Source organism: Vipera ursinii, assembly GCF_947247035.1.
Source record: "Vipera ursinii genome assembly, chromosome: 1".
NCBI lineage: Eukaryota > Metazoa > Chordata > Lepidosauria > Squamata > Viperidae > Vipera > Vipera ursinii.
This window is the reverse complement of record NC_139512.1, coordinates 233967731-233994737: the sequence shown is the minus strand read 5'-3', so window position 1 is coordinate 233994737 and position 27007 is coordinate 233967731. Positions and strand designations below refer to the sequence as shown.

General features: G+C 37.9%; 1 protein-coding gene across 1 annotated transcript in view; it reads right to left on the bottom strand.

Moving 5' to 3' along the window:
* The window catches only part of ADGRB3 (adhesion G protein-coupled receptor B3), a gene marked incomplete at both ends in the record, with an annotated part of 540315 nt that overhangs the window by 247636 nt on the left and 265672 nt on the right, over positions 1 to 27007 (bottom strand). The window contains 3 exons of the mRNA XM_083351264.1: positions 7717 to 7819; positions 13465 to 13540; positions 15673 to 15819. Coding sequence (XP_083207390.1) covers positions 7717 to 7819; positions 13465 to 13540; positions 15673 to 15819 — 326 coding nt within the window. The remainder of the gene's footprint in view (positions 1 to 7716; positions 7820 to 13464; positions 13541 to 15672; positions 15820 to 27007) is intronic.

The following is a 27007-nucleotide window of genomic DNA, read 5'->3' as shown; positions in this document are numbered from 1 at the left end:
GTGGAATATGCAAAAGATATTTAAGAAAAGGATAAAGTTTTCTCCGCAATTGTTTTTATTGGGTATTATTACAGATACTACTGTTATAGATACTAAGTTGATGTTGAATTTAATTACGGCAGCAAGACTTTTAGTAGCGCAATATTGGAAGAAGGAAGAACTGCCGACTATAGAAGAGTGGACTTTAAAAGTTTCTAACTTGGCGGAAATGGCAAAGATTTCAGCGTATTTGACAGACCAATCGCAACAGAGATACATTGTGGAATGGAGGAGATGGATTGAATATATTCAGAATAAATATAGGACTAAAAAGTTTCATTTAGCATTTGAATAATTTTAATTTAATTTAATTTATTAATATTTCTATACCGCCCTTCTCCCGAAGGACTCAGGGCGGTGTACAGGGCAAGAATAAAACACAGAGATTTACAAAAAATAAAAGATAATTAAATACATGCCCGATTAAAAATACAGTTAATACATAGTAAAAACCCCCAATAAAAATAGTAAAAAACCCCACCAATCCCCCCTCAGGCCAGGCCGGCTTGCTCGAACAAGTATGTTTTCAGATCGCGGCGAAAGGAGCGAAGATCGGGCGCCGTCCGGAGCTCAACCGGTAACTGGTTCCATAGCTCCAGGGCGCCCACAGAGAAGGATCTCCCCCTGGGGGCCACCAGTCGACATTCTCTGACCGGTGGCACCCTGAGGAGACCCTCTCTGTGGGAACGCACAGGGCGGAGGGAAGTAGACGCCGGCAGCAGATGTTCCCTAAGGTACTCCGGACCCCTGCCATGTAGGGCTTTAAACACCATTACTAGCACCTTGAATCTCACCCGGAAGACAACTGGTAACCAATGCAGCTCACGGAGCAGAGGTGTGACATGGGAGTATCGGGAGACTCCCAACACAACTCTCGCGGCTGCATTCTGTACCAGTTGGAGCCTCCAGGTGGTCCTCAAGGGAAGCCCCATGTAGAGAGCGTTGCAGTAGTCTAGACGAGAGGTCACGAGCGCGTGAGTGACCGTGCATAAATCATCCCGGCATAGATAGGGCCGCAACTGGCGCACCAGGTGAACCTGGGCGAAAGCCCCCCTAGTCACAGCCACCATGTGATCTTCCAAGGTGAGCCGTGAATCTAGGAGGACTCCCAAGTTGCGAGCTCACTGTACAGTGAGCTCTTGATAGAAATATAAAATTATGTTGCAGCACAAATAAGTAGTGGATCGATATGATGTATAACTAGTTAGTAGTTATTTTATTAATATTTTGACGATGGAGAGTTAAAGTGCGACAGAATTTAATGTTTTATTGTTATTAGCATATTTTAGATTATGCTTGTTTGTATTTTTATACCCTGTATTCAGCTCTGGGAAGTCGGGGAGGGGGGAGGGTAGGGTAGGGAGGGATTGGGGAGAGGGAGGAGGGGGATTTTTTGTATTCAAAAATGTATTGTAAAACTTTTCAATAATAAAAAAAATAGAAATGTACCTAACCAAACCTGACAGTGTAGCATGATTTTTCCCTTCTGTCACACTGCAAACATTAAATATTAGCCTGCCCTATTGAGATAAGAATTGTTTTTTTTTAAAAAAAAAACTAAACTGGAAAAAAAGAAATCATCTTCCTGGGTCTAGGAAGATCCAATTATATATCGTCCTTTTCAACGAATGTATATAGTTAAAATACATTCCCCAATTATATGCACAAACGGGTGTATACGCCATCCATTAACTCATAAAATATCTGAAAATGTATATGTTGTGGCCAGAGCTGAAATTGGGTATGTGTGTAAAATATTCAACAGAAGATTGGCATGATCATTTTTGATGATGCTCTCGTGTATTTAAGAAGAAATTATTAGCACATTCCAATGTCTCTTTCAGTAGCATGCCAGGATGTTGCTACTTTGAATCTTATTTAAGGTGGTATTAAGGCAAGCTATTATAGCTATGTCTTCCATTTACAATATTTATTTTAATTCCATTTATAGAAAGAATCATGTCCAATTCTTGGAGACTACCTGGACAAGTCCCTGAAGTTTTCTTAGCAAAGTTTTTCAGAAGTGGTGTCCCATTGTTTGCTTCCTAGGGCTGAGAGAAAGTGACTGGCTCACGGCCACCCAGCTGGCTTTGTGCCTAAGGTGGGACTAGAACTCACACTCTTCCTGTTTCTAGCCTGAACCCTTAACCACAATGCCAAACTTGCTCCAGAAAGATGATAACGTCGCCAATTTTATATTTGTAGTAGTTAATATTATCAAGCATCTATTCGAGAATTCCTGCTAGTGTATTATGAGATAAAGTAAGATTAGCCCTATGTTACTTTTAAAAAAGTATAACAGTAAAAATTAGTGCGGCGTTAAGCAAAAACGAGAAGCATCTTACTTAGAGAGGTAAATGGTATATTTATCAAACAAAGAATTATCTGTCTGTCTGTCTGTCTGTCTGTCTGTCTATCTATCTATCTATCTAGCTATCTATCTATCTATCTATCTAGCTATCTATCTATCTATCTATCTATCTATCAAATTTATAAAATTGATTGGCTGCCCAGCTTACCATAGGGTAACTCTGGACAACTTACAGTTGCATACAAGCTGAAACATGAAAAGTTAAAACAAAAATTAAAACCAAAGACACATGGGGAGGGTGAGGTAGGTGGGATCTGTTATTACCCAGTCAATCACCTCCATTGCACTCTTTCTCCATTGGGACAGAGCCATGTTTTAGGGCCCTATGAAAAAATAGGAGGGTGGGGGCCAACCTCACATTGGAGGGAAAGATGTTCCAGAGGGCAGGAGCAACAGCATAGAAGATCTTCTTCCTAGACCCCGCCATCCAGAATAATAGGGCTGATGGGATCCACAGCATGCCTCTCCTGGCATGAGCCAATCCCAGTGTGGTGAGATGGTCCCTCAAGTAACCTGGGCACATGCCATGAAAGACTTTAAAGGTGATCACCAATGCCTTGAATTGCACCCAGAAGCAGACTGGTAACCAATGCAGCTTCAGGAGCTGTGGTGTTACAGGGGCCATTCTTGCCTCCCCCAAATGATACTGGATGTTCAGAAAAAATACCACGATGTGATTTTTTTTCTGAAATAAAAACAGTGTATATTAAAAAAAACCTGACTGATAGTTTGAATCACTGTACAGTGAGCTCTTGATAGAAATATAAAATTATGTTGCAGCACGATTAACTATCCCCTTTTAATTCTGATTTCAAGTCCAGCTTTGGTGAGAAGGGCATTCTAGTAATAAGTGCAAAAATCAATCTCCAGGAACTATGCAATTTTGTAAAGCAATGATATTCTTCTCTTCGATGTCTTCTTTTTGGAAGAATAGATGTGTCAAAATTGTTGAGCCATCCTGAAAGGTAGGTGCTCTTCAAAGAAAGCTCACAGGTTTGACATTCACACTATGACACACAACCTTACACACAGATACCCCTTGCTTCAGGTCTTTGCTTTTTCCACTTAAACAAGATTCTCGCTAAAACAATGACTTTGAAAATATCTTAAGCTCGATATTTATATGATCATAACTATCACATTAAACCACATAAAATAGATTTAACTCACATACGATGGAGCACAGTTATTAGCACAATATGAGAAAAGAAATATTTGAATAAAAGTTCAGGATTTTACTTCTTTCTTAGTGACTAAATTAAATAATTAAACGATTAAATTGGTAACATTAACTTCTGTACTTTGTGAGCCATTAATGTACAATGTTCAAGGTCTACAGCTGAAGCAAAATTGTCGTCACCTGATTAAAATTAACTACAGAGTTCAAAGATAAAGTAATTACAACAATTACTATCGTGTCTTAAATTTAGATGAATTGTTGTAGAGGAAAAATAATAAAAAACCCATTAAATTAGCACATTGAGAAAAAAAGATGCTGATTAATTAGATAGATAGATAGATAGATAGATAGATAGATAGATAGATAGATAGATAGATAGATAGATAGATAGATAGTCAGTCTCATTTTAACAGTTCTATTAAACCCTCTTACATAAACAAGGCAAGATATGAATGCAAACAGCTACGCAGTCTATTCTTAATGGAATGCTAACACTATTCTCAATGCATTTTCCATTTTATGTTGGTGGACCTTTGGAGGGCTTCTGGAGTTGTTTGCCTAAATAACTCTCTTCCCTTTCATATTTTAAATCTCAGGTTATCAAATATAAAACCAGCCAAAAGAAAAAAAAAACACTTCCTCTAAGATATTATTGATAAGGTTGCTACTGCCCTTCTGTATTGTCAGCACTTCCAGTCCTTCAGCTAAGACGGTAGTTATTAATATTGCAAACAAGTGGACGAAGTCAAGCGTCAATTAATGCCTTTCATCTTGTGCGGCCAGAATGAAACTGACAAACATTTTCAAGGTGTGACAAAAAGCCATACGCTATGTCACTGCATTTCTGAAAAAAGGCAATAAAAAGGGGGGGGGGAATGAAAAAGGACTGTTAGAGGTCATTCTCAAGTCCATTTAACTTTCCCCTGGCTTGGTGATACTATGTCATTGTTCTACAAATGGTCCCAGTAATGATATATAGTTTAGTGACAATATTCGGATTGCTTATTGTTCTATTCCAGCATGAGGACCAAAATACATGCAGTTCTTGTCTTATAGCCACAACTGAATCCAAAATTTCTGTTGCTAAGCAAGACCGTTGTTAAGTAAGTTTTGCCCCATTTTACAACCTTTTTTGTCACAGTTGTTAAGTAAATCACTGCAGTTGTTAAGTTAGTAACATAGTTGTTAAGTAAATCTGGCTTTGCTTGTCAGAAGGCTGCAAAAGACGATTACATGACCCGGGATACTGCAGCTATCATAAATATAAGTCAGTTTCCAAGCATCCGATATTTGATCACGTTACCATGGGGATGCTGCAATGGCTATAAGTGTGAAAAATGACCATAATTTGTTAGGAGCCGTGGTGGCGCAGCGGTTAGAATGCAGTATTGCAAGCAAACTCTGTCTATATCCTGGAGTTTGATCTTGAGCTCAAGGTTAACTCAGCCTTGTATCCTTCTGAGGTCGGTAAAATGAGGACCCAGATAACTGGGGGCAATATGCTGACCTTGTAAACTGCCCAGAAAGTGGTGTAAAGCACCATATAAGTTTAAGTGCTATTGCTGTAAGTCACTTTTTTTCAGTGCCCTTATGCCTTTGAACTGTCACTAAAAAAATGTTGTAACCTGAGGACCACCTGTAATTACAACCTCCATTCCTACTTACCGTTTTTTCAAGTGACTTTTTTTGGCCCTTCAAGTTATGCAATCTCAAGAGACAAAAAAGCAGCAGAAATTTTCCTCAGTGTTGTGAGAGAGAATAACAGACTACTGAAGGCTTATCAGAATTTCTGACATAATTAAGATAGGCTTATTTTGAGTTTCTTTCTCGTGATATCCGCTTTTCTCAGAATTAAATAGTCTTTTCCCCTTCGCCGTTCCCTTTCCAAGGCAAGATCTACATTTTTTTTTCACTCTTCATATTGATCTGTTCATATTTCAGGATACAGCCCAATGAAAAGTTAATTTTATGAACCATTTATTTCAGTGGGGCAGTTGGCCATGTATTGAAATTCCACCCATTCCAATTAATCAACGCTAAAAATCACTAAAGCACCTGCCATATAACATACAAGACTTAACAACTGTCTATATAAGAAAGACAAAAAGTCTGGATAGTGGATGTGGCAGTATCTGGAGGCAGCAGAGGAGAAAAGAAAGAACTGGAGAAAATGACAAAATACAAAGACATGAAAATACAAGTAGAACAACTGTGGCAAAAGAAAGCAAAGATAGTATCAATACTAATATGTGCCATGGCTGCAATAACAAAATATCTGGAGAATCATTTGAACATCAATAGTATTGATAAAGTCTCCCTCAGTCAATTGCAAAAGGCAACTTTACTTGGAACAGCTTACATCCTGTGACAAAACCTTTTACACTATCAAATAACAACATTTGCCTATCCCAGGTCTTTGGGAAGGACTTAATAAGTAGGAAAAAATGCCAAATCCAGTGTAAAGATCTGCTGGCTGTACTATACTATACTGGTTGTACTACACTACCTATACTAATATAAGCTGTCTACTAGCAGCAGCATTTTTATATCTGCATAACTTTTTCTGTGATTCCCCAAGTCACATTCCTCCCAGGATGGATTCCCCCCCGCTTTTCATTCTGTTCCTTCTAAGATGACTATCAGAGAAGCTTAGGACTGTTCTACTACTTTCACATTAATTACCAATAGCAAAACTCAAACCTAAAACTGCTATGTTTTAGGTATCATCTTTAAAGTCATGAATGAATTTCCTTTCATACCTCCATAAGATGATTGTTATTATGGGGTTCCACATATATTCCTGGATTCTGCAGCCAGTCTTCCGTATGTAATGTTTGCTGGAGTATAGATAGTCCTCGACTTACAAACACAATTGAGCCCCAAACTTCTATTGCAAAGCAAAACATCTTGCCCCTTTTACGATCTTTCTTGCCGCAGCTATTAAGTGAATCATTGCACCTGATACATTAACATGGTTGTTAAGTGAGTCTGGTTTCCCCTTTGACTTTGCTTGTCAGAAGGTTGCAAAAGGTGACCACATGACCCCGGGACACTGCAACCATCGTAAATATGAACCAGTTGCCAATTGTCTGAATTTTGTTCATGTGACCATGGGGATGCTGCAATGGTCATAAATGAGAAAAAGAGTGATAAGTTACTTTTTTCAGTGCTGTTCTAACTGCTGAACAGTCACTATATGAACTATTGTAAGTTGAGGACTAACTGTAGTATATTTAACTCTGTACCACAGAGCTTCTGGCATTGGGTAGTTTAAAGATTTTAATAAATGAAATAAAAATTAAATAAATACACAATTTTGGAGGTATTGTTTATAGAGTTTATAAAGAACAGTTTAATAATACATGGGAGCTACTGTTGTGATTCAGGGTCAGCCTGTGGGTTCAGCAGTTGGGTCGGACGACTCAGAGGAGGAGGAGGAGGGGGGTGTTGAAGAGCTTGCTGAGGGGATTGGACAGCTTGATGAGAGCCCCCAGCCAGGCCCCTCTCATCTGGTCACAACGCAGACCCAGCTGTGTGAGCCTGACAGCGTGGATGAAGATGACCCACAGCTGGCCCTGTTCAAGGACGCCCGATGCAGGAGGCAGTCAATCAGGAGTAAACAGAGGAAGGCAATGGGGCTCCTCGGAAGGAGGCAGAGAGAAGCCACGCCCTGAACTGTATTTAAGGAGGAATGCGTGGGAGGGCTGGTTTGCTGAAGGCAACCGCTTGAAAAGCTCCTGTTTCTTGGTTTGTGTCTTGTTCTATTTGTTTTTGTAGCAATAAATTTGGCAGGCGTAATTCCAGCCTCTTGCCTTCTTGTAAAAGGGGTTGTCCCTGCCTTTTCTGCAGGGTCGGTAGCAGGCTGGTACAGAACTACTTAGGCATTCAGTGATATGGAAATCGTCATGCTTTTGAATCTAAAATAAGATGAATTTGTCATTCTACAGTGAGTCCTTTCTGTTCACACTGTATATATATTGCTTCTAATTACATAAAAGTAACCCCAAACTACAAAATCAGTGAAAACAAACAAACATGTGAGCTAAAATTGACTCAGGTTGAAATTGTTCTTTATATTCTCTGTTTAAAATCTTCAGCCAATTGGAAAATAAGCAGAAATACTTACGTTTGCCAAGTGTGCTAATTCTATCTCTAGAAAGGAATCTGATGTTCTGGGTTCAGGCCGTATGGTGACTACAATGATTTTGGAGTTGATAACTGTATAATTTCTGGAAAAAGAACAATTAAAAACACAACAGTCACTAAAACTACAATTTATGCAAAGAGAAATTGTGGTTTCTTTAAATAATGGCTAGCAAGAAGGGAATTTCCCTCCACAGAATTTATAAAAATGTGGTCAAATATGTTCAGGATATCCTGCTGATACAAGTGCCTTTTACTAAGTACAATTTATTGATTAAAAAAATAGATTCACAACATAAATATTCACAGGCCTATAAACTCATTAATCTTCTGGCAAACCTGAGATTTGTGTTAGACAAAGCACATTTTTTTCGTAAAGCTCTGATATGGCCATTTTGCTGAAGACATACTGAAAAACATTCATAAGAATGGCAGCAATGAGAATTTCCTCAAAATCAACTCTGTTTTTCATCAATAACACGAGGGACTTAAATGTAATTTTGTGCCATTTACAAGTTACTTCGGTGTTAAAAAAAAAAGTAGCAGTCTGTTCACACTATGCTTGTGATCTCAGTTCTGTCCTCTAAGATTCCTAAGTTGACTTGACCTAATGGTCATGAAATTGCTGGTATTTATATTTCACTGTTTTCTTTTTATTGTTTTTATGTGTTGTTAGCCACCAAGAATCAGCTTTGAAAGATGGGAAGCCATATAAGTTGATTAAATACATTTCCAAAACCAGAATCAAGGCATGTGATTCCAGTATGGATTAAAAACGATGTACTGGGCATGAGGACTGGAGTAAGAAAAAAAAATCAGGATGCCTTTTATAAATACATCAGCTCCTCTGCCAAATTCCTAAGTGTATGAATTATATCTTCTTCTATGTGCAGGCTATTCAATAAATTATCAGTGTGTACCTTATGAAATTGAACTACGTTGTGATAAAGTCAATGGCTACTTTCCGTATCACAATGGGATTTTTAGAAGCAACATTCTACTTTAGCTGTCATTGTACAGTTAAACTGGACAGTTTCTTTTCAGCTGGAAAATATAGCTCAGGCTCCTGAGCTTCCAGAAAGCTACCCATTGTTAGTTAATGCAGTGTTTTCATGAGAAAAAGCGAAATGAACTTTTCCCCCCCCTTGTATATATTTCAACTTAAATGTGAAGCTTGGATAATTAAGAATAAACATTTTGCCTCACGGAAGGTTTGTGTTTCCATTCCTAAACTTAATGGCATCTGAAAATCCCACTGTGAAATGAAATTCACCTGCTGAAGTGTTTCTGTAACCTTCTAAGTATTAATCAAGGTTCAGTCTTGCCTTTTATTTTTTTTGGAGATGACCTAAGGTCGGCTAGGTGCTGCCATCTGCTGGGTTTTTTTTTATTTTATTTTTATGAAGTACTAAACCTACCGGTATATCTTTTTCTACTGTGTGGAAATTGTCTTACAAAGTACCTCAGCGATAATAAATACCCAATAGCGTATTGAAATCCTGCACATACAGATTTCTTATTATATATTGTGCAAGATATAAAACTGTCCAATTAAGCTTTAAAGTTTCTATTTTTCCAATTCAGTAAATGAACAAATTACGCGTTATATGAAGTCTTATAACTGAATAATCACAACCTCTTTGGATTTAATATCCATACAGATATAATTTTAATATACAAAATTAGTATTGTCTGCTTTTAAACAAAATTTGTTATTTTTTTCTGGAAGTGATTTTGTTTAATGAACCCCCGTTTAGTGTTTGTGGGTTTGTGAAATGTCTCAAAATGCTTCTGGCATGAAAGGGCATCAAACAGGAAATAAATCTAAAATGACTGTGAAAACAAAATCTAGGACATTAGTAATACATTGACAACAACATTTATGCTATGTCACACTATTGTTCAACTCTCTGATAAATTAGTCTTATTGGCAAAAACACACAGAGGTGTGATGATGGACTCTTTCCTGGTCAAACAGGACACTTTTTAAGAAGGAATAATATTGTGATTATTTATGCAGGAAAATAACTAAACTCAGTGTGTATTTTTCTTAAGGGAAATGAAGGGCATAGGTTATATTTAGGTAAGGAATACATTAAGACATATACCATGTGATGTTTAATTTTTTTCTTGAAATATTAAAAAATACAATTTATTTATCAAATGCTTATTAAAACAAAACTCACATTTTTTTAAAAAAAATAAACATTGTTGGGAATACAAATGAAGACAGATCAAAATGTAGGATCAGAAAATGAAGGTATGTATAAAAATACATGTATGATCAGAAAATGAAGACATGTAGAAAAAATCTAAAGACACCCAGGTAAAAAGGTTTTTATACGATGCCAATAAGGCAATAAAGATGACAACAATAGAAGAGCATATTTGTAGCTCAACTGTTTCATTATCAAAGTAAATAACATCATCTGCAATAAAACAGTCAAGCTCAGAGAGCACCAAGGACCCTGACAGAAGAGAAACCTTGGGGAGGGGAGGGTACATGATATTCCTGTTGTGATTCAGGGTCAGCCTGTGGGTTCGGCAGTTGGGTCGGACGAATCAGAGGAGGAAGGGGGTGTTGAAGACCTTGCTGAGGGGGTTGAAGATCTTGCTGATGATAGCCCTCAGGCAGGCCCCTCCCACTTGGTCACCATGGAGACCCAGCTGTGTGAGCCTGACAGTGTGGATGAAGATGACCCACAGCTGGCCCTGTTCAAGGACGCCCGACGCAGGAGGCAGTCAAGTAGGAGTAAACAGAGGAAGGCTGTGGGGCTTCTCGGAAGGAGGCAGAGAGAGGCCACGCCCTGAACTCTTTATAAAGGGAATGTTTGGGGAGGGCTGGTTTGCTGAAAGCAACCGCTCAGATAGTGTTTCAAAGCTCCTGTATCTTGGTTCGTGTCTTGTTTGTTTTTTTTAGTAATAAATTTGGCAGACATCATTCCAGCCTCTTGCCGTTTATAAAGGGGTTGCCTTTTCTGCAGGGCCAGTAGCAGGCTGGTACAGAACAATTCCGTAGCTAGGTTGCAACTTCTAAAACAAAACCTTTTTTTTGTTGTTGTTGCTGTAACCAGCTTCACTTTAGAAGTGGATGGCATTTGCAAAACAACACCAGCTAAAGTTCTTAACATGCACAGGAAGAGCAATGGAAGAAAATTTTCCTTCAGCCATCTAGTTTTTACATTAACATAGCAGGATATGTTTTCCTGTGTGATGAGGGTACATCTCATTTTTCTTTGTGGCACAAAAATCAATGTACTACATGCCTGCGTATGGAAGAGAGATGGCACCTGACCCTATGCTGCCAACACTTGCATGTGCAGAAAAGGTTTTCCACATGGAAACTGTACAATTTGATCAAGCTGCCACTGGGTTCCCAAAGTATGTTATTAATCAGACAATTATACTGAAAATCCTACAAACTGAGAATAAGGTTTATGAACATCTGACTTTCTCTGCATAAAAGAATCAAACTATAAACACGGTGGGATAAGGATTGCTTTATACGTATCAAAACTAACAAATTAAAAAAGTTAAATTTTCAGAACACATAGATTTTGTCTATGTCAGAAGAGACCATCTTTTGACAAAAATTATTTGACATACGGTTCTGAAAATTTAACTGATGTAACTAATTAATTAAAATCATATTATTTACCTGATATCTAATTACCGTTAATTAAATGAACATTTAACAAGCACTTATTTGGAAGGCAAAACATGCATCAAACCAACTTTGGGTTTGGTAAGAAGTACAGAGTGAATCTGAGAAAATACTCCCATTTATACAAAATGTTCAAATGCTCCTGGAATCATGGAGTAAACTTTAGGTTTTAAACAATTTTGTTTTACATTTCCTTTTATTACAATTACATCTTGTTGATGAGACTTAGCAGGATATATGAGGGGTTTACGGAAATTTTCCATTCAGAAGACCCACTTGACTTCAGCAAGGCAATTAAATCACCACACCACACCCCAAGAGCTAAAATAGTTATGCTGTTGATAGAATTAGCTATTCCCTTCATAAGCAAACTTCTTTGTTAAGTGTTCGTTAGTTATTAGTAATGCAGTACTAGAAAGATAAAACCCATGGGAGGATTAATGGGCAAATAAAGATCTTTTAATCCCTTTTCACTGACCAAAACTGTTTTTTAAAAAAAATTCCCCAAAGCCTGATTGAGAGGAAAACATATTGTTTCCTGCTCCTAAGAGACTTTTGACAGCTGGGGAAGAGTGAAACAGTCTACGGCTGTCTATCAATTTTCCTCACTGGTGTTTTTTCTCACTCTGCATATGTAGTATCTTGTCCCATACAAAGCTGTTGATGTGAAGACTTCACCAGAGAGGAGCAGAAAGAAAAGATACAAAGCTGCAATTAAGTACCTTCTCCTACTTCTTCCTGGGTATATAAAAGGCTTCCTGGATATCATCTTGTTTTTCATTCTTCTCTGATTTCATTTATGTTTGTACTTGACAGTTGAAGCACTGTAATACAGACTGAGCAAAAACTGCCTTGTCAGTCTCTGAACAAATCCCCTTTTGCTTTCTATGGAACATTTTTGTATGTGTGATAAATGTCTAATAGCCATTGGTTGCAGGGGTTTTTTTCCCCTCCAAGTTAAGAGGCTTGACTTTTCATTTATACTTACTCAGCGGTGCCTAAATCTTGACATATCTTATTGTGCCAATTATGATAAAGCACCAAGGAAGGGGCAGTGCTATTATTTACCAAGAGTAGGTTTCCCCCACCCCCACCCCCACATGCTTAGGACATCAAGTAGCATTTGTATTAAATAAATGTATGGAGTTGAGATATATCTATATCTTACCTAGTAATGGTGTCATCTGTCTTTTTATTTTTATTTTATTATCTAGTCAGTATTAAAGCACTTACGTTACACAGATGAAAGCATGTCTGCGTCTATAAATAAGCACAGGCCATCTGCAATTAAGACACTATGCCTTAACACTTTCAAAGCTAATACTTATGCTTTAATTTCAGCTGACAGATTGAAACAGTGGAATTTACAAAAAACACCACTATGAACTGTTCTAAAGTTCTCCCTTGCTTTTTTTTGTCCTTCATACACATACAGACACATTCTCTCTTCCTTCCTAATTCTTAACCATTCTTCTTTGCAATGGAGGAAAACCCTGACCATCCCTGTCTCCTTCCTCATTGCTTGTATTGAGCTAAAGGAAGTAATTTGGCTCACTCATGAGGTGTATCTCCTCTTCCTATTACAAGCTTCTGCCTTCTCCCATTGCTATCTTAACTCTGGGTGACTCCTCCAGCTAGATCAGCAGGCAACCTTGTGTGATCCAAGTGACTTGGACATCAAATACCAAAAATCCTTGCCAGTCTTGCTAATGATAAGGGATTGCAGAAATTAAAGAGACACGGAAAATATCAAGTTGCCTGATTCTATTCTAGATGTTCCAATGCTCTTGCCTCACCCTTATATGCCCTTTAACGCTGTTGCCAGACCTAGGAATGATGTTGCTAAACAAAACTGGAGAATATTTTCTTGTGTTCTGCTATTGGAGGTTAATGGGAAAACCAAGAAAAGCAAATGACACACTTGATGTAGAACCCAAACCAGGTTAGTTGTTCCTTCTTTAGACAAAAATAATAAAGGAAGTCTTATATTGCATTTCTGCCTGCTTTCTACAGCACACATCTTAGAGACACACTCCATTTGAACTGCACTTTAGAGTTATCACTTACCTTAAGGTAGGCAAAATAAGCTCTAAATTTTTGTACAGTACTGCTCCAAGTACAAACACAGTGGATTCATCTAGTTCTAAAATCAAAGGAAGAAAGAAGACAATATGTAGATGAAATTTGATGCTTTTTCAATCATCTCCAACTTTGTCATTACACACACACACACACAAACACACACACACACACACACACCAACAGTATGTTATCATTATAGAAAACTTTGTTTAAAGAAAACCAACATTGCAATTTTAATATGTTCTAGTGCAGGGCTTTTCAACCTTTTCACCCATTGTACCAATTTTAGGATATGGCAATATCCGAGTACCACCAGTCACCTAGCAAGGTGTCAAAAGCTTGATGACCAAAAAAAGGTAAAAAAGTGATGAAGTACAGGTAGTCCTCAACTTACAATAGTTTGCTTAGTGACTGTTCGAAGTTACAATGGCACTGAAAAAAGTGGCCTCCAAGCCACAGCCGAGCAAGACACCTGCCTGCCCACCCGGCGGTGCTTTTCCTCCTGTCCGAGGTTTTCATTGTTGTGAGCATTTCTGTTGAGGATTGGCAGCAGGGGTGGAGTGGAGGATGGTGGTTTTTATTCCCCCCATCTGCTGAGTGGTTGCAGCAGGTTTTGGTCACTTCACATGACCCTGGAACACTGCAACCATCATAAATATGAATCAGTTGCCAAGCATCTGAATGTAAATCACAAGACCCTGGAGATGCTGCAACATTCCAGCTGATTGGTGCTTCTTCTGGGCTCAGGAGAAGCACCAGGATCACTGTCAAGCTCCAGCTGGAGCCTGGTGCTGATCCTGGCGCTTCCACGGAGCCCTGACAGCCTTGCAGCTCCAGCCATCTCTCTTTCAGGCTTGTGCAGTGCTGCCACTGGTTCAGCTCATTCCCTTCCCCTGCTACCACTTTTCTAGGATGGTCACGTACCACCTGCCAAGTGCCAATGTACCACAGGTGGTACCCGTACCACTGGTTGAAAAGCCCTGTTTATAATAATGTAATAAGATTTTACACTAAGGGATGAAAAAAGGTCTCTAGACGTGAACATTTTACATCCTGAAACCTTGTTATTTGTGAAATTCATTTGCTGCTAAACTGGTATTTTGTGTTATAATCTTAATCATTATAATTAATAGCCTAATCTAATAATCCAACTATTAGGAAACTATTAGCCTTAGGAAAGTCACTGGTCTTTAAATAACCCACCAACCCCACAAGTTAAATAAAACAGTTTGCCACAATGAACTCACAGTGAACCATGGTTAATTTTAGCTAATAAAGTCCTATTTAAGCCTATACTTGTAGAAGTCACATCAATCAGTCTTGTGCAACAAAGGCAAACATAGGCCATTCCCATACGAAAATGGAATTATCTCATAATCATGAGAGCTCTCTTCTCTCTCAACTCCACATTCATGCACATTGCTTGTTTTGTAACAGGATACTAACTTGGTAGTGACAAGCCCATCACTTCCTTTCCCAAAGATCAGAATTATAGATAATGAACATGATCATTCACACACAGATACAGAAGCAGGGAGGAGGAAGAACCAGATAAATGTGTACTATGTCAGTCCCCTTTTCACATAAAGAACTGAAATGGCTATTCCTGAAATTGCACAAAGTGGCACAAAGATTACAGCAGCCATATGGGTGCACTCTGAAGCAGACAAATGGTTTTCAGCTGGTCTCCATTATTGTGATTATAATAATGGAGACCCACTCAAATACTCACTCTCCCCATTGATTTCCCTACTGACTCTTTGCTTTTGCCATATTATTTCCAACTTCAACTGGGTTCCCATAGAAATAGAAACAGTTTCAAGGTGCATTATAATATGGAGACACCACCACCTATGAACTAATGAGAAGTCCAAAGAGAAATCCAGCTCAAGGACTTTGAATTAAATGAAGAATAAGCTTGATATTCTTTCTACTATATATTTTCCTTGCTTCATGGAGAACTGCCATATTATAACAATAGAAGTTTAGTTGTAAATGCTAGTCATGCTAATCATTTACACTATACACATTTACACATTTTTCGCCATACATTTGTATAGAAGGAGTGAGTCTAACATTGGGCTGTAGTGCTAAATCTTCAAATGGCTGATCCAAAATATCTATGAAACAAGCCCACCAGTTATCAAGTTAGCTTTCTTCATGGAGCTTTGATGAAATAGAAAATTAAAATACCTGTTGACATAGGGGTGAAGATACTTTTGGGAATTACAACCCTATCTTCTGAGTTTCGGGCCCAGTCAACCATTCCTTTCCTTCCTTTCATGGGGAAATTGATGTCTGTTAGAACGGATGCTGCAGGAAGCTTCTGAATGCTGGCCACTATGAAGAAAAAATATACCAAAAGGGGAAAAAAATCAAGCAGAATTCTTGTTTTAGTAGTGAGAGTATTTTATTACGGATCAGTTAAGAAGAACACGTGTATTTCAGAATTCTGACTCTGAAAAAAAGTTTTATAGGGACATATTTCAAATTAAGAAAGAACAAAAACTGCAATCCCACATTGGCAGACTCAGAGGTTGGCTCATTGAATACATAGAATTACTTCCTTGTATGCATAAAAACCAGAAAGATGACAAGCTTAGGCACGACCAATAGACTGCAAGTGCAACGCTGTGAATTTTATTCTCTCACTTGTCAGTTAGATTCAGAATCTTAATAGGGACTATTCATTCCGTTACTCCATGACATGAGATTCACATGGAAGGAGATATTAGAGCTATATCTTCAGATCAGATTCTGAACTGATTAAAAATGACAGAATTAGGGAGAAAAATATTATAAACTGCTTGAGGAGGTATAATTTCTAGAACCAGACTAATGAAGCAGTAACAACCCTTGCGTCCATTGCACACAAGCCCTATTAAATAGATTGACATATTAGCAGCCTGCAGCTTCCTTTTGGACAAAGTAGAAAGCAGAAATTTGGTATCGTACAAGTCATTTTTGACTGTTTTTTTCAATGTGAAAAATAAGCATTACCATTTTATTACTTCTGCTGAGCACATTTAGAGAGTGAAACACCATCACACCTCACTTCATTTATCTTCACACTGACCATTTAGAGTAAATGTCTGATATTTTTATTTGACATATAAAGAAAGAAGAAGATGCAAATAGTCTGAATAGCTTAAGAAGATTTTTCTCTAGGTTATTTATTACTTGTAGCATGCCCTCAGTGTGCAAAGCTTCCTTATTGAGCAGAGTACTTTATACAATCCTTTCAGTGCATTTATGATCTGGCTGGGATACATACTCCAATTAGAAAACAGTTCACTTTGATGATGCAAATGAGCATTAATCTCTCCTAATAAACATTTTGCCCAACACTTCCTTCTTCATGTAGCTTTTTGTATATTTGGTAAGAATCAAATTGTAATTAGCCTATTTGAATTCAACCTTGGCTTCCACTCATTTAGACACCATTGATCCACCTGATCAACAAAGATCCCCTTCCCTTTTATTTTTTCAAATAATAACATCATCATTGAACTAGTACAGGGGTGTCAAACTGCCAGCCCATGGGCAGGATGCATCATAGCAAAACCACGCCCATCCCATTGCTGGCAATGGCAAAAAAGTCTCAATATGTCGCGACACATCATGTGATATTGCAAGTTTGACACTCCTGAACTAGTAGAACAGATACTGTATGCAGATTTATCTGTCGAGTTAATGGAACAGCTCGATAAGAACACTAGTTAATCTTCAATGTATTCTCATGAATAGTTCTGGTTGAATGCCCTTGTAGGTTTTTTTTATGCCACCACCATCTTAACAAAATTTGGCTGCTGAGAAGTTGAGTGAAGAAAACCTAATCCTGGGTAAGGATGTGTGTAGAGAAAGGCATTTTGCAAAGCAAAATCTTAGCAAGGAAGAAAAACTCTGCAAAAATGCTGAAGAGCTTGACATGAAAGCAATTACTATTGGGCCAAACTGATTTTATTTATGATTTTAGCTTATTGGACCCAAATAAATCATGATAAGTCTATGGTTGGGAAGAACGACTGAAATTCCAATTTTGAAGGCACAAAATAAACCATTTAGGGAAAGCTTGAAGGACAACATGTAAAAATAAGAAATAAACCAAACAGAATTAAGCTATGCAAGCTATTATTTAATGATGAACATAACTCAACCAATTCACTACTCCAAAATAGGACTTATTTTCCCTAGAAACAATGTTTAGGTTGCACTGCAGAACATAAGTAAGAACAACTGTATACAGTAGTTTCCCCCCCCCCCCCAAATAAACATACTGTATAGTGAATTGTGCTATTAATTTGCAAAACCCAGAAAGCCATGATGGTCAATTCTAAGTGAGTTGTATGAAAATACATACCAACAGTTCATAGCTCTGAATGCAAATATGGGATATTATTTTTTAAACTGAAATGCCTGCCCATTTGTGTATTATAATTGGTACAACGGTGGGGAAAACATAGGGAAGCTGAAAATCTGTTTATCCATCTGATCCTATTTATAATGTAGTGGTTATCTAGAGATTACTTGTATCCTGATTTTAGCACACTGAGTGGGACTCCATGGTAACATTGTCAGTTTGAAATAAGCTTCAGACTAGTTCTAAGCATTCGACAGTCTGGTAACATATTCACATTAGCAAAGCGAATAACAATCCATTTTCTAAATAATCTTAGAAAGAGGTAACAGAGTCGATGTTATATGCGCATTGCATCTATTGGCAATGATGTGCATAACTCATTTACAGCAAATGCCCCAGAGAGGGGTAAAATGAGAAAGACAACAGGAAGATCTGTAAAAGCAGTTATAACAAAATTACAGCATAAAACGATTCAGCCTTTTCTAAGTGGGTTCCATTTTAAATGAAAGTGTAATTCAAACCAAGAGACAAGGTAATAATTATATTAGATTTCCACAATATATTGCTTGACAGCTAGCTCTTTAGCAAAGCTGGATTTAAGGCTGTTACATGCGTGTGTACGCAAACACACCCAATTCTGAAATGGTTTACTTCAGCAGTTCAAATTTCTCTGTATCACAAAACTTCCAGCCACTACACTCTTGAACATTTTTCCTTGTTTGCTTGTGAAAGGAGCAATGAACAGAGACAGTCTTTAGAGATTTGTTTGTAGGTAGTCCTCAGTTAGAGACCTTTTATTCAGAGACTGAAGCTATGGCAGGGTTGAACAGATGGTACATGTGCCTGCTCCCCATATTTATAGCCATTACACTGCCCCTGTGGTCACATGATCAAAATTTGGGTGATTAGCAATCCATCCACACTTACGTCCACAAGAGTACTATCTCCAATTACCTGTCTACCTCATCTCGCCCCCCTCCCTATCTCTAGGCTTTTGGCTGCCCTGCACAGCAACCCTGCACAGCCAGAAGTGTCAGTGAGGCTGGGCTGAAATAGAGTCCTGGGCCTTCAGCATTCTCAGTTACTTCAGGGCTTCTATCTTACCTAGCACTGACAGCACCACCATCATTGCAAAGGGCTACCTCAATCCTTAACCCATGGCCAGCCACCCCATTGCCATAGCACAAAGCCATAGCCAACCCTGCTTGCCCCCAGAGGGCTTTTGCTGTTTTCTGCCTCATGCTACTGTTGAGGCGAGCCTTGCGTGGCCTTATGGGAGCCACCTGAGGACATGTGCACCCTTCTCCATATCACACATGGCCTTCTCACGATGCTCAGAAGCCTCCTGAAGCCTTCTGAGAAGGCTGTGCATAGCTTGGAGAAGAAGCAGCTGCCTGGTAGTTGATACCCAGAGAACATCATTTTCCCAGAAATCTCCTGACTAAGCAAAGGGAAGCAATCAGGATACAGTGCAAGCTTTTGAACAATAAGCAGGAATGCAATGTAATTTTTCCCAAACCAGAGACTGCTAAGAATTGCTTCACTGGAGCTGTGTCAGGCCAATCCATCTTCTGTAACCTGAACATCTTTAACTTTGGGATAGTGACCCAAAATGTGATCATTTGAGTATTTTATATATTAATTTGTTAGCCTTCAACGTTAAGCTTCGATTACGCTCCAAATTTTGTAGAAGAGACAGGGAAGGGGCTACATGGTGCTTTAAAATATATCTAACATTGTATTTGGTGTTAATCTGATACTATCTGGCTTATAGCCATAACTCTCTGAAATGACTTACCAACACTTATTCTGTGTTGGGAATAAAATAAATTTCTGTGTTTCTTGCCTAGTCTAGAGAACATCAGCAGAATTCAGAATATGATGGTATATAGCAATTAAAGCCTAATATTTTCCACAAACAAGATTTATGCAGAACTGGAGTATAATGAATCTAAAAGAACTGGAGATTTATAGAAGGGGACAGCATAAGGCATGTAGCCATGTAATCTACCAACAAAATGGAGAGTACTCTGATTGCCTTCCAGATTCTCTTTGAAGAGTACAGATAGTCCTTGCTTACCATCCACTTGTTCAATGACCATTTGAACAGGGGAACTTATGACCAGGCCAGTTGTGGATGTTGTAGCATTCCCATGGCCATGTGATTGCAATTAAGGTATTTGGCAGCCAACATGCATATATGATATTTGCAGCGTTCCTGAGTCATGTGATCACCTTTTACAATTTTCAAGGCCAGCTTCCAAAAGCAACAACCAAAGTCAATAAGCATGTATTTTTGTCAATAAAATATCTTCAGGTTCAGTGTAGAATTTATTTCATAGAAAACAGAGATTAAATCATCTAGTAAAATATCCAGGTAAGAAAGTCTAAAAAAATGCACATACATAGATCCTATATTATTGAAAACAACATTAACTAAAGTGCCATTTGTTCTGATTTTATAGTGCATGCTTGTATTTGCAAAGTGTGTTTGAAAAGTGAAGCAGAATACAAGATAAGATTCATACAAGATAAATTCCTAATTTTGTACAATATCAATGGAGACAAGTTTTATAAAAAAGATTTAACTACTTTATAAAAAGATTTAACTAATTTTCATTAGAACAAAAATAATGTGTTTGCTCTGTATACACCAATACAAGCAGAATCACTCTGGGTTATGTGTTCACAATAAGGAATTATGCAAAAAAACATTTAAATGAGAAACATAAAAGGTCTTTAATTAAAACTATAAAACTATCTTTAATTAAAATGTTGGTTATTTCAGATTTGCTCTAAGCTTTAACATTTTGTACTATATTTCAGCACAAAATAAAATAGTCAGATATTTTGTGCAAAGGCCCCTTGTGGATTGTCTAGTTTGTCAGATGGTGGTGGTTTTTTCTGTTCCTTTTTTATTTTATACTGCATAGAATTTTTTTATGTATATTAAATGCTGCTCAGCATTATAATGGAGTTAGAAGCTAACTGTCTTCCTCTCTCTGCCTCTATATACATGCATGGATGGGGAAAAAAAATCTTCATTTCATTTGGAACAAAGAAACATACTGGTTCAAATGCAGGTTGGATGTACTTGAATCATGTTGAATCAGGAGACTTGTGGTCAGGAATTATATCTTTCAGAATACAGGTAGTCCTTGAATTATTACTGTTTTTCCCCCACTTATGACTGTTGCAACATGTTCATGGTCATGTGATCAAAATTCAGATCCTTGGCAATTAGTTTATATTTATGACAGTCCCAATCATGTGGTCATATTTTGCGACCTTGTCACATGCAAAATCAATGGGCCAAGACAGATTCATTTACTGCAGTGACTCACTTAACAAATGTGACAACAAATGTTGTAAAATAGGGTGTTTTGCTTAGCAACAGAAATTCTGGGGTCAATTGTGATCATAAGTTGAGGACTACCTAAACAGTTATAACTATTACCTTTAAAAAAAACTTCTGCATTTAGATACTGCCTTTTGCTCAAGGTGTCATGTACAAAATGGCCCTTCCTCATGTTTGTCCCCATAACAGCAACTGGCTGAGAATTACCCAGAGTTTCCATGGACTGAAGGCTGATCAAGAATCTGGTCCTTCCCGCTCCTAGTCTAACATCTTAGCCAGTTTGGGATTAACAAATTTTATACGGCAACATATTCATGGATGAAATTTTATCATGAAGCTGGTGCATATCATATGGGTGCAGCATGGTAGAGAAATTCTTACCATTAAGAATTCTAAAGAAGCTGTTGCAAAATTTCCCCAAATTTGTTTTTCCAAAAGGCAACTGGACTGTCTCGGTTTTTTTTCCCCCCTTGAAGATGTTTTTGCTTCTCACCTGAAAAGGCCTTCTGTTCTTACTGAATGGTAGAGAATGGAAGGATATACATTCCATGCAGTCATCTGGTCATTAGCACTCTCTTTAAGGTCACAGCTAAACCTCCAAGGGCCTCAACAACTCTCAGAGAGAGTTCTAATGACCAGATGACTGAGAATCTCCATAGACATGTTGCAAAGTTTTCATTTTTAACTTACAGAATTCACATGGATCATGAAAAACAAATTAATTTTGAGCTGGTTCTTTCAGCTGTACTGTGTGTGGAGGAGAGTTCTGCATAAAGCACTGAAGTGTTACATTATTTTTACCCCATTTTATCATTGGTATTTTTTTCTTTTTTCTTTTTAATCCTTCTGTCTTATTTTATTCTATTTAACGTAATTGTTCCAATATGTATGTTGGATCTATGACCTGTAATAAAGTTACTGATATTGAAATATCAAAAAGTTAGGTTATATGAAACAAATTTCCCCCTAATATAGTGGTAGATTATTTAGATGCTGACAGGAACACTGGTAAGGTGAACATCATAAGCTGTGTTGGGCTCTAAAGTGACACAATAAACATTATTTTTGCTTTGAAAAACTAAACTGGCTACATTTGTGTTGAACAAGTCATTTTTTTTTGATCTACTGACATTTCTCTTGACCCGACCTCAGCCATCTATTTATGATTTTTTTAAAAAAATGTTTTGTATAAAACAGTAAAGATGATTTTTTTAAAAATAGGTGGAAGGCAGAAGGTGCTGGGGTAAGAATTGGCCTTTGTGAGGAGAATGGTGAAAGACTGGGAGATCTGCCTGGTGATTACTTGCTTGTTTTATTCCACTACTTTATTTAGTGATCAATAAAGTACTGTAGAATAAAACAAAGCTGCTCAGATCATTCTGACTGAGTGATCAGAGCAGCTTTAGCTCTTATAGCCAACAGCAACTTATGTCAAGATAGATTGGGTGTAGAGACTACAGCATTATTTATTTATTTATTTATTTATTTTTGGGACTTATATGCCGCCCTATCTCCTGAAGGACTCAGGGCGGCTAACAACAATAAAAATACAATAATACAAAAGTTTAAAAAAAAAGAATTAAACTAGCAGCCCCAATAATAAGTTAAAAACATTTTAAAAATCCCTGTCAGTCCAGGTCAGCCTGATGGAAATGTTTTAAGGCCGTGGCGAAAGGCATATATATATATATATATATATATATATATATATATATATATATATATATATATATATATATATATATATATATATATATATATACAAGTTACAGGTAATTCCAAAGTCTGTCACCCCTGATCATGTGACTGCATTTTTGGCCCTTGGCAACTGCCCTGCATTTACAGCTGTTGAAGCAGCCCATGGTCACGTGTCCACAATTTACAACTTTTTACCTAGAAACTGGCATTTATTTTCAATTTGTGAAAGAAAAAAAAGCCACACCCCATAGTGAACCATAGATTTGCTTAAGGATTGCAGAATTCAGTCGATAAACATGGCGTTCCCTTAATGACCATCACGTTTGCATAATGACTGCTGCAAAAAAGGTCATAAGTCAGGCGTGGTCATGTTTTATGACCATCACAACTTATGACCAAAATTGTGACTGTATGTCAAGTGTTAGGAGGAATATGAGGCAGCTTTTGACAATGACTACCAGAGGAAGGTATGGTAGTAGTAGGGCTGGCTGCTTTGTTACCAGAGAAAGGGAATGGGCGATTTGGTATAAATCTCCATTTCTATCTAGAATCTCTTCCTGAGCTCATAGGCATTTGTACATAATAAAGAAAAGAAGCATGGGAAGACAAAGCACTACATGACCAGTACATTAAAAAAAAGTAGGACAAAAAACAGATAATAACAAGTCCTGGCAATGGCTAAGAGAAGGAAAGTTGAAGAAAGATACAGAGGGGCTAATTCTGGCTGCACAAGGCCACGCCTTAAGAGCAAATGCATATAAAGCCAGAATTGAGAAGGCAGCAACAGATAGCAAGTGCCGCCTATGCAAAGAAGCTGAGGAAACAGTGGACCACCTGGTAAGCTGCTGCAAGACTTATAACAGTAAGAAGTAAGAAGTAACAAGACTCCAATATGAGGAAAAATGCATCATGAGGCAAGCTTTTCACTTTACAGTATACAAACACTACAACATCGCACACAAGTACATAAAGAGCAGACTCTGCATTGTCACTCAATTTGCATCATTTGCCTCTTTTTTCCCCCCTTCTCCCAATAAATGCCCATACCAAGTCTTCTTATCAATGGACATTTTGGCCTCTGCCTGTTTTTGTAAACCCAGGCCTATTTATAACAACAATAGCAATAGCATTTTTACACCACTTGATGGTGCTTTACAGTCCTCTCTAAGCAGTTTACAGAGTCAGCACATTGCGTCCAACAATCTGGGTCCTCATTTTTAGACGATTGGATTCTGGGGAGGAAGCTATACTCTTACCCAAGCTTCTTGAACTCATGTTGGGGCTGGTGTTGGACTCACGTAGATTATTAGTACTGAGGATATTCAACATTAGAGTCACCTGATGGCAAGGTGGGTAGCATATAAACTAACCACCTAAATCAGGGGTCCCCAGCCCCCGGTCTGTGGACCAGTACTGGGCTGCGGCATGCCAGCAACTGGTCTACACAAACAAGGAAAGCCCCATCCGCAGGATGCAGGCAGCACACGAAACCACACCTCCTCCTGTCCGTGGAAAAACCTTTTTCCACATAACCGCTCCCTGGTGCCCAAAAGGTTGGGGACCTCTGATCTAAATAAACAAAGATCCCTACTCTTGGGAGGAATGACTCAGAACTTCTAGCCTCCATTGCAGTTATGGGGATATCCCTACCGATATTGGGGTTGATCCATATATGGTAGGTGTGCACTTGTTGGACCTAATTTTCCTCTCCTAGCAGAGGGAGATCTGAAGATAAAGACCTTTGTCATGATGAAAGCCTGGTCAGCCTGAGGTTATCAGCTGCAAATGAATTCCTCAAGGGTTGGTGTACTAATTAAGATGGATTTGCTTGGATTGCAATAGGTACTATTACCTTAATCCTGCTCCAGTCAGCCAAATCTGGGGAGAAGGAACAAACTCAAGAAGTGATAAATGCTTCCTCGGCAGAACATTGTTCCGTAATTTTTGATGCATAATTCAGCGTCATCTTAAAACCCCATTCCTGTTTCAGTCTCAGTCATTATAAGGAATAAGAGGGCTTCTTCATTTCTGTTCTTTCCATATTCTGCTGTTCTACTATACTGGGTAAATCCAGTTTTTCCAAATAGTGTTCTGGGATCAGAACATCCCATATGGCATTGGCTCAATTTTTGGCCTTACCCTATTTGAAACTCTCTTTCCCTCCCCCATTACCAATATACACATAGACATTCATAACACAGCACATACACCACAAAAGAGTAACAATCTTGCTGTGGTATTATATATGTCTGCATCAAAATTCTTCATGCAGAGAGGCCCTTGCAAAGCCAAATGAAAAGAATTCTGATGCATTCATAGAAACATTCAAAGCAGAGTTGCCTTTTGTACGGTATTTTAACATCTGTGAGTAACATAAAAGTGGAATGAGAATGGAGGCCATGAAAGAAGCAATTTTTAAAAAGTGACAATCTGGAGATTTTGCGAGGCCAAGCTGAAAGACTCTAACCCAAATACATCTTCCCAGGATAAACAAAGCAAGATCTTAGCTATGTGATACCAGATCAGGTAGCTACCCTATTTTTTTTCCAGAGAAATTACAATCAGCTTAGCCACAGAAGACCAAGCTAGTAAGCTTGGAAAAGATACTAAGAAGACAGGAGAGCGCTGGTAAAGCAAAAGCAAGTAACACCCTAGAAAATCTGTTCGTGTTATACTGCCTCTTAGTTCTTTCAAAACCCTATTGTCTTTGTCATCTTACTCCATTACCTCATAGATACACTCCAATGACTTCATACACCTTACTAGGCACATAGTATGCCTGAGTACTATATGCAAGCAGATGAATATGTTTATTTGCATAAATCTATAAAGAGGGATGATAACTCCACCTCTTTTGGAACATGGCTTGGACTCTAAATTGTCAATAAATCAATTTGTGTTTCAATGTAAGATGTCCGGTTTCTGGTTCAAATGTACCCCTGAACATTCGACTACATGGACATACACAGCAGTTCTATCTTTATTATTTAGTGTCTCGCAGGAGTACAATTAGCCAGGAGACTACAATGTTAATACATAGTTATTTGGCTGCTGAAGAGTGCTGTTATGTTTAGTTTGTGCTTATCCAAGCTGCATCACGGTGTGTGTGTGTGTGTGTGTGTGTGTGTGTGTGTGTGTGTGTGTGTGAACTAGCTCCATACCATTTAATAATAAATTAAAATGAATAATAATCCAGGTCAAATTCTGTAATGATAGAGATTTCCTAATCTACATTCAGAAATTTCTGGTGAGCTTTTTTCATCAGCTGTAATGCAGAATAAGATACTTTTAATTCAACTGATACAATGGCTGCTTTGACAGCTCACTCATAGAGACCATCATGCAAGCTCTTGCAGTCCTTCATGGTGACATAAATGTGTATTGAGATAGTCTTTTTTTTAATCTCTCCCTCCCCACTTCCAGTGTCCCACCCCATCTCTTGAACAATTAGGCTTTGCAATACCAGCATGTTCATGAGTTGGAGGGAGACTTGACAAAGAGCAAACTGAAAGCAGAGAACTTCATTTGTAAAACACACATTTAATTTTAATTACATTGCTTTACCTACTGGTGAGAGAATAATGGGGATATTTCCTCTGAAGGCTTTTTGAAACAAGCATTGGGCTAATGACGGACTCTTTAAAATGAACTTTTAATTGCCTGAGGCCAACCTGTCTTCAAATTTCAATATGCTAAGAAATTCACAAAGGCAGCAAATCCTAAATATACTTTCAAGAAGTATTCTGCATTCAGTATTTATGGAATCTGTTTAATGCTTTATATGAAATGTGTTTTGATTATGTTTAAAATGTTTATGTGAAAATTAAGCTGTAGTTTTTCTTCTTCTATCATTATATACGGTATTCTAACTGTACACAGGGTTCAATAAGACCTGGCACCAAATTACTGAATATAAACTATATGACAAGGAACCAACATGATTTCTTTTTAGGAAATCTCAATATCTGAGTAAGAAACTGGCCGGTGAATTTAACTAAGGAAAGGAAAGAATCAGAAAAGAGAGGAAGAATCAACTAAGGAGAGATGTCTGTGGAGAATCTCAGTCACCCAGGTCGTAATTATCTCAAAGATGCTTTTTTCTTTTTCTTCAA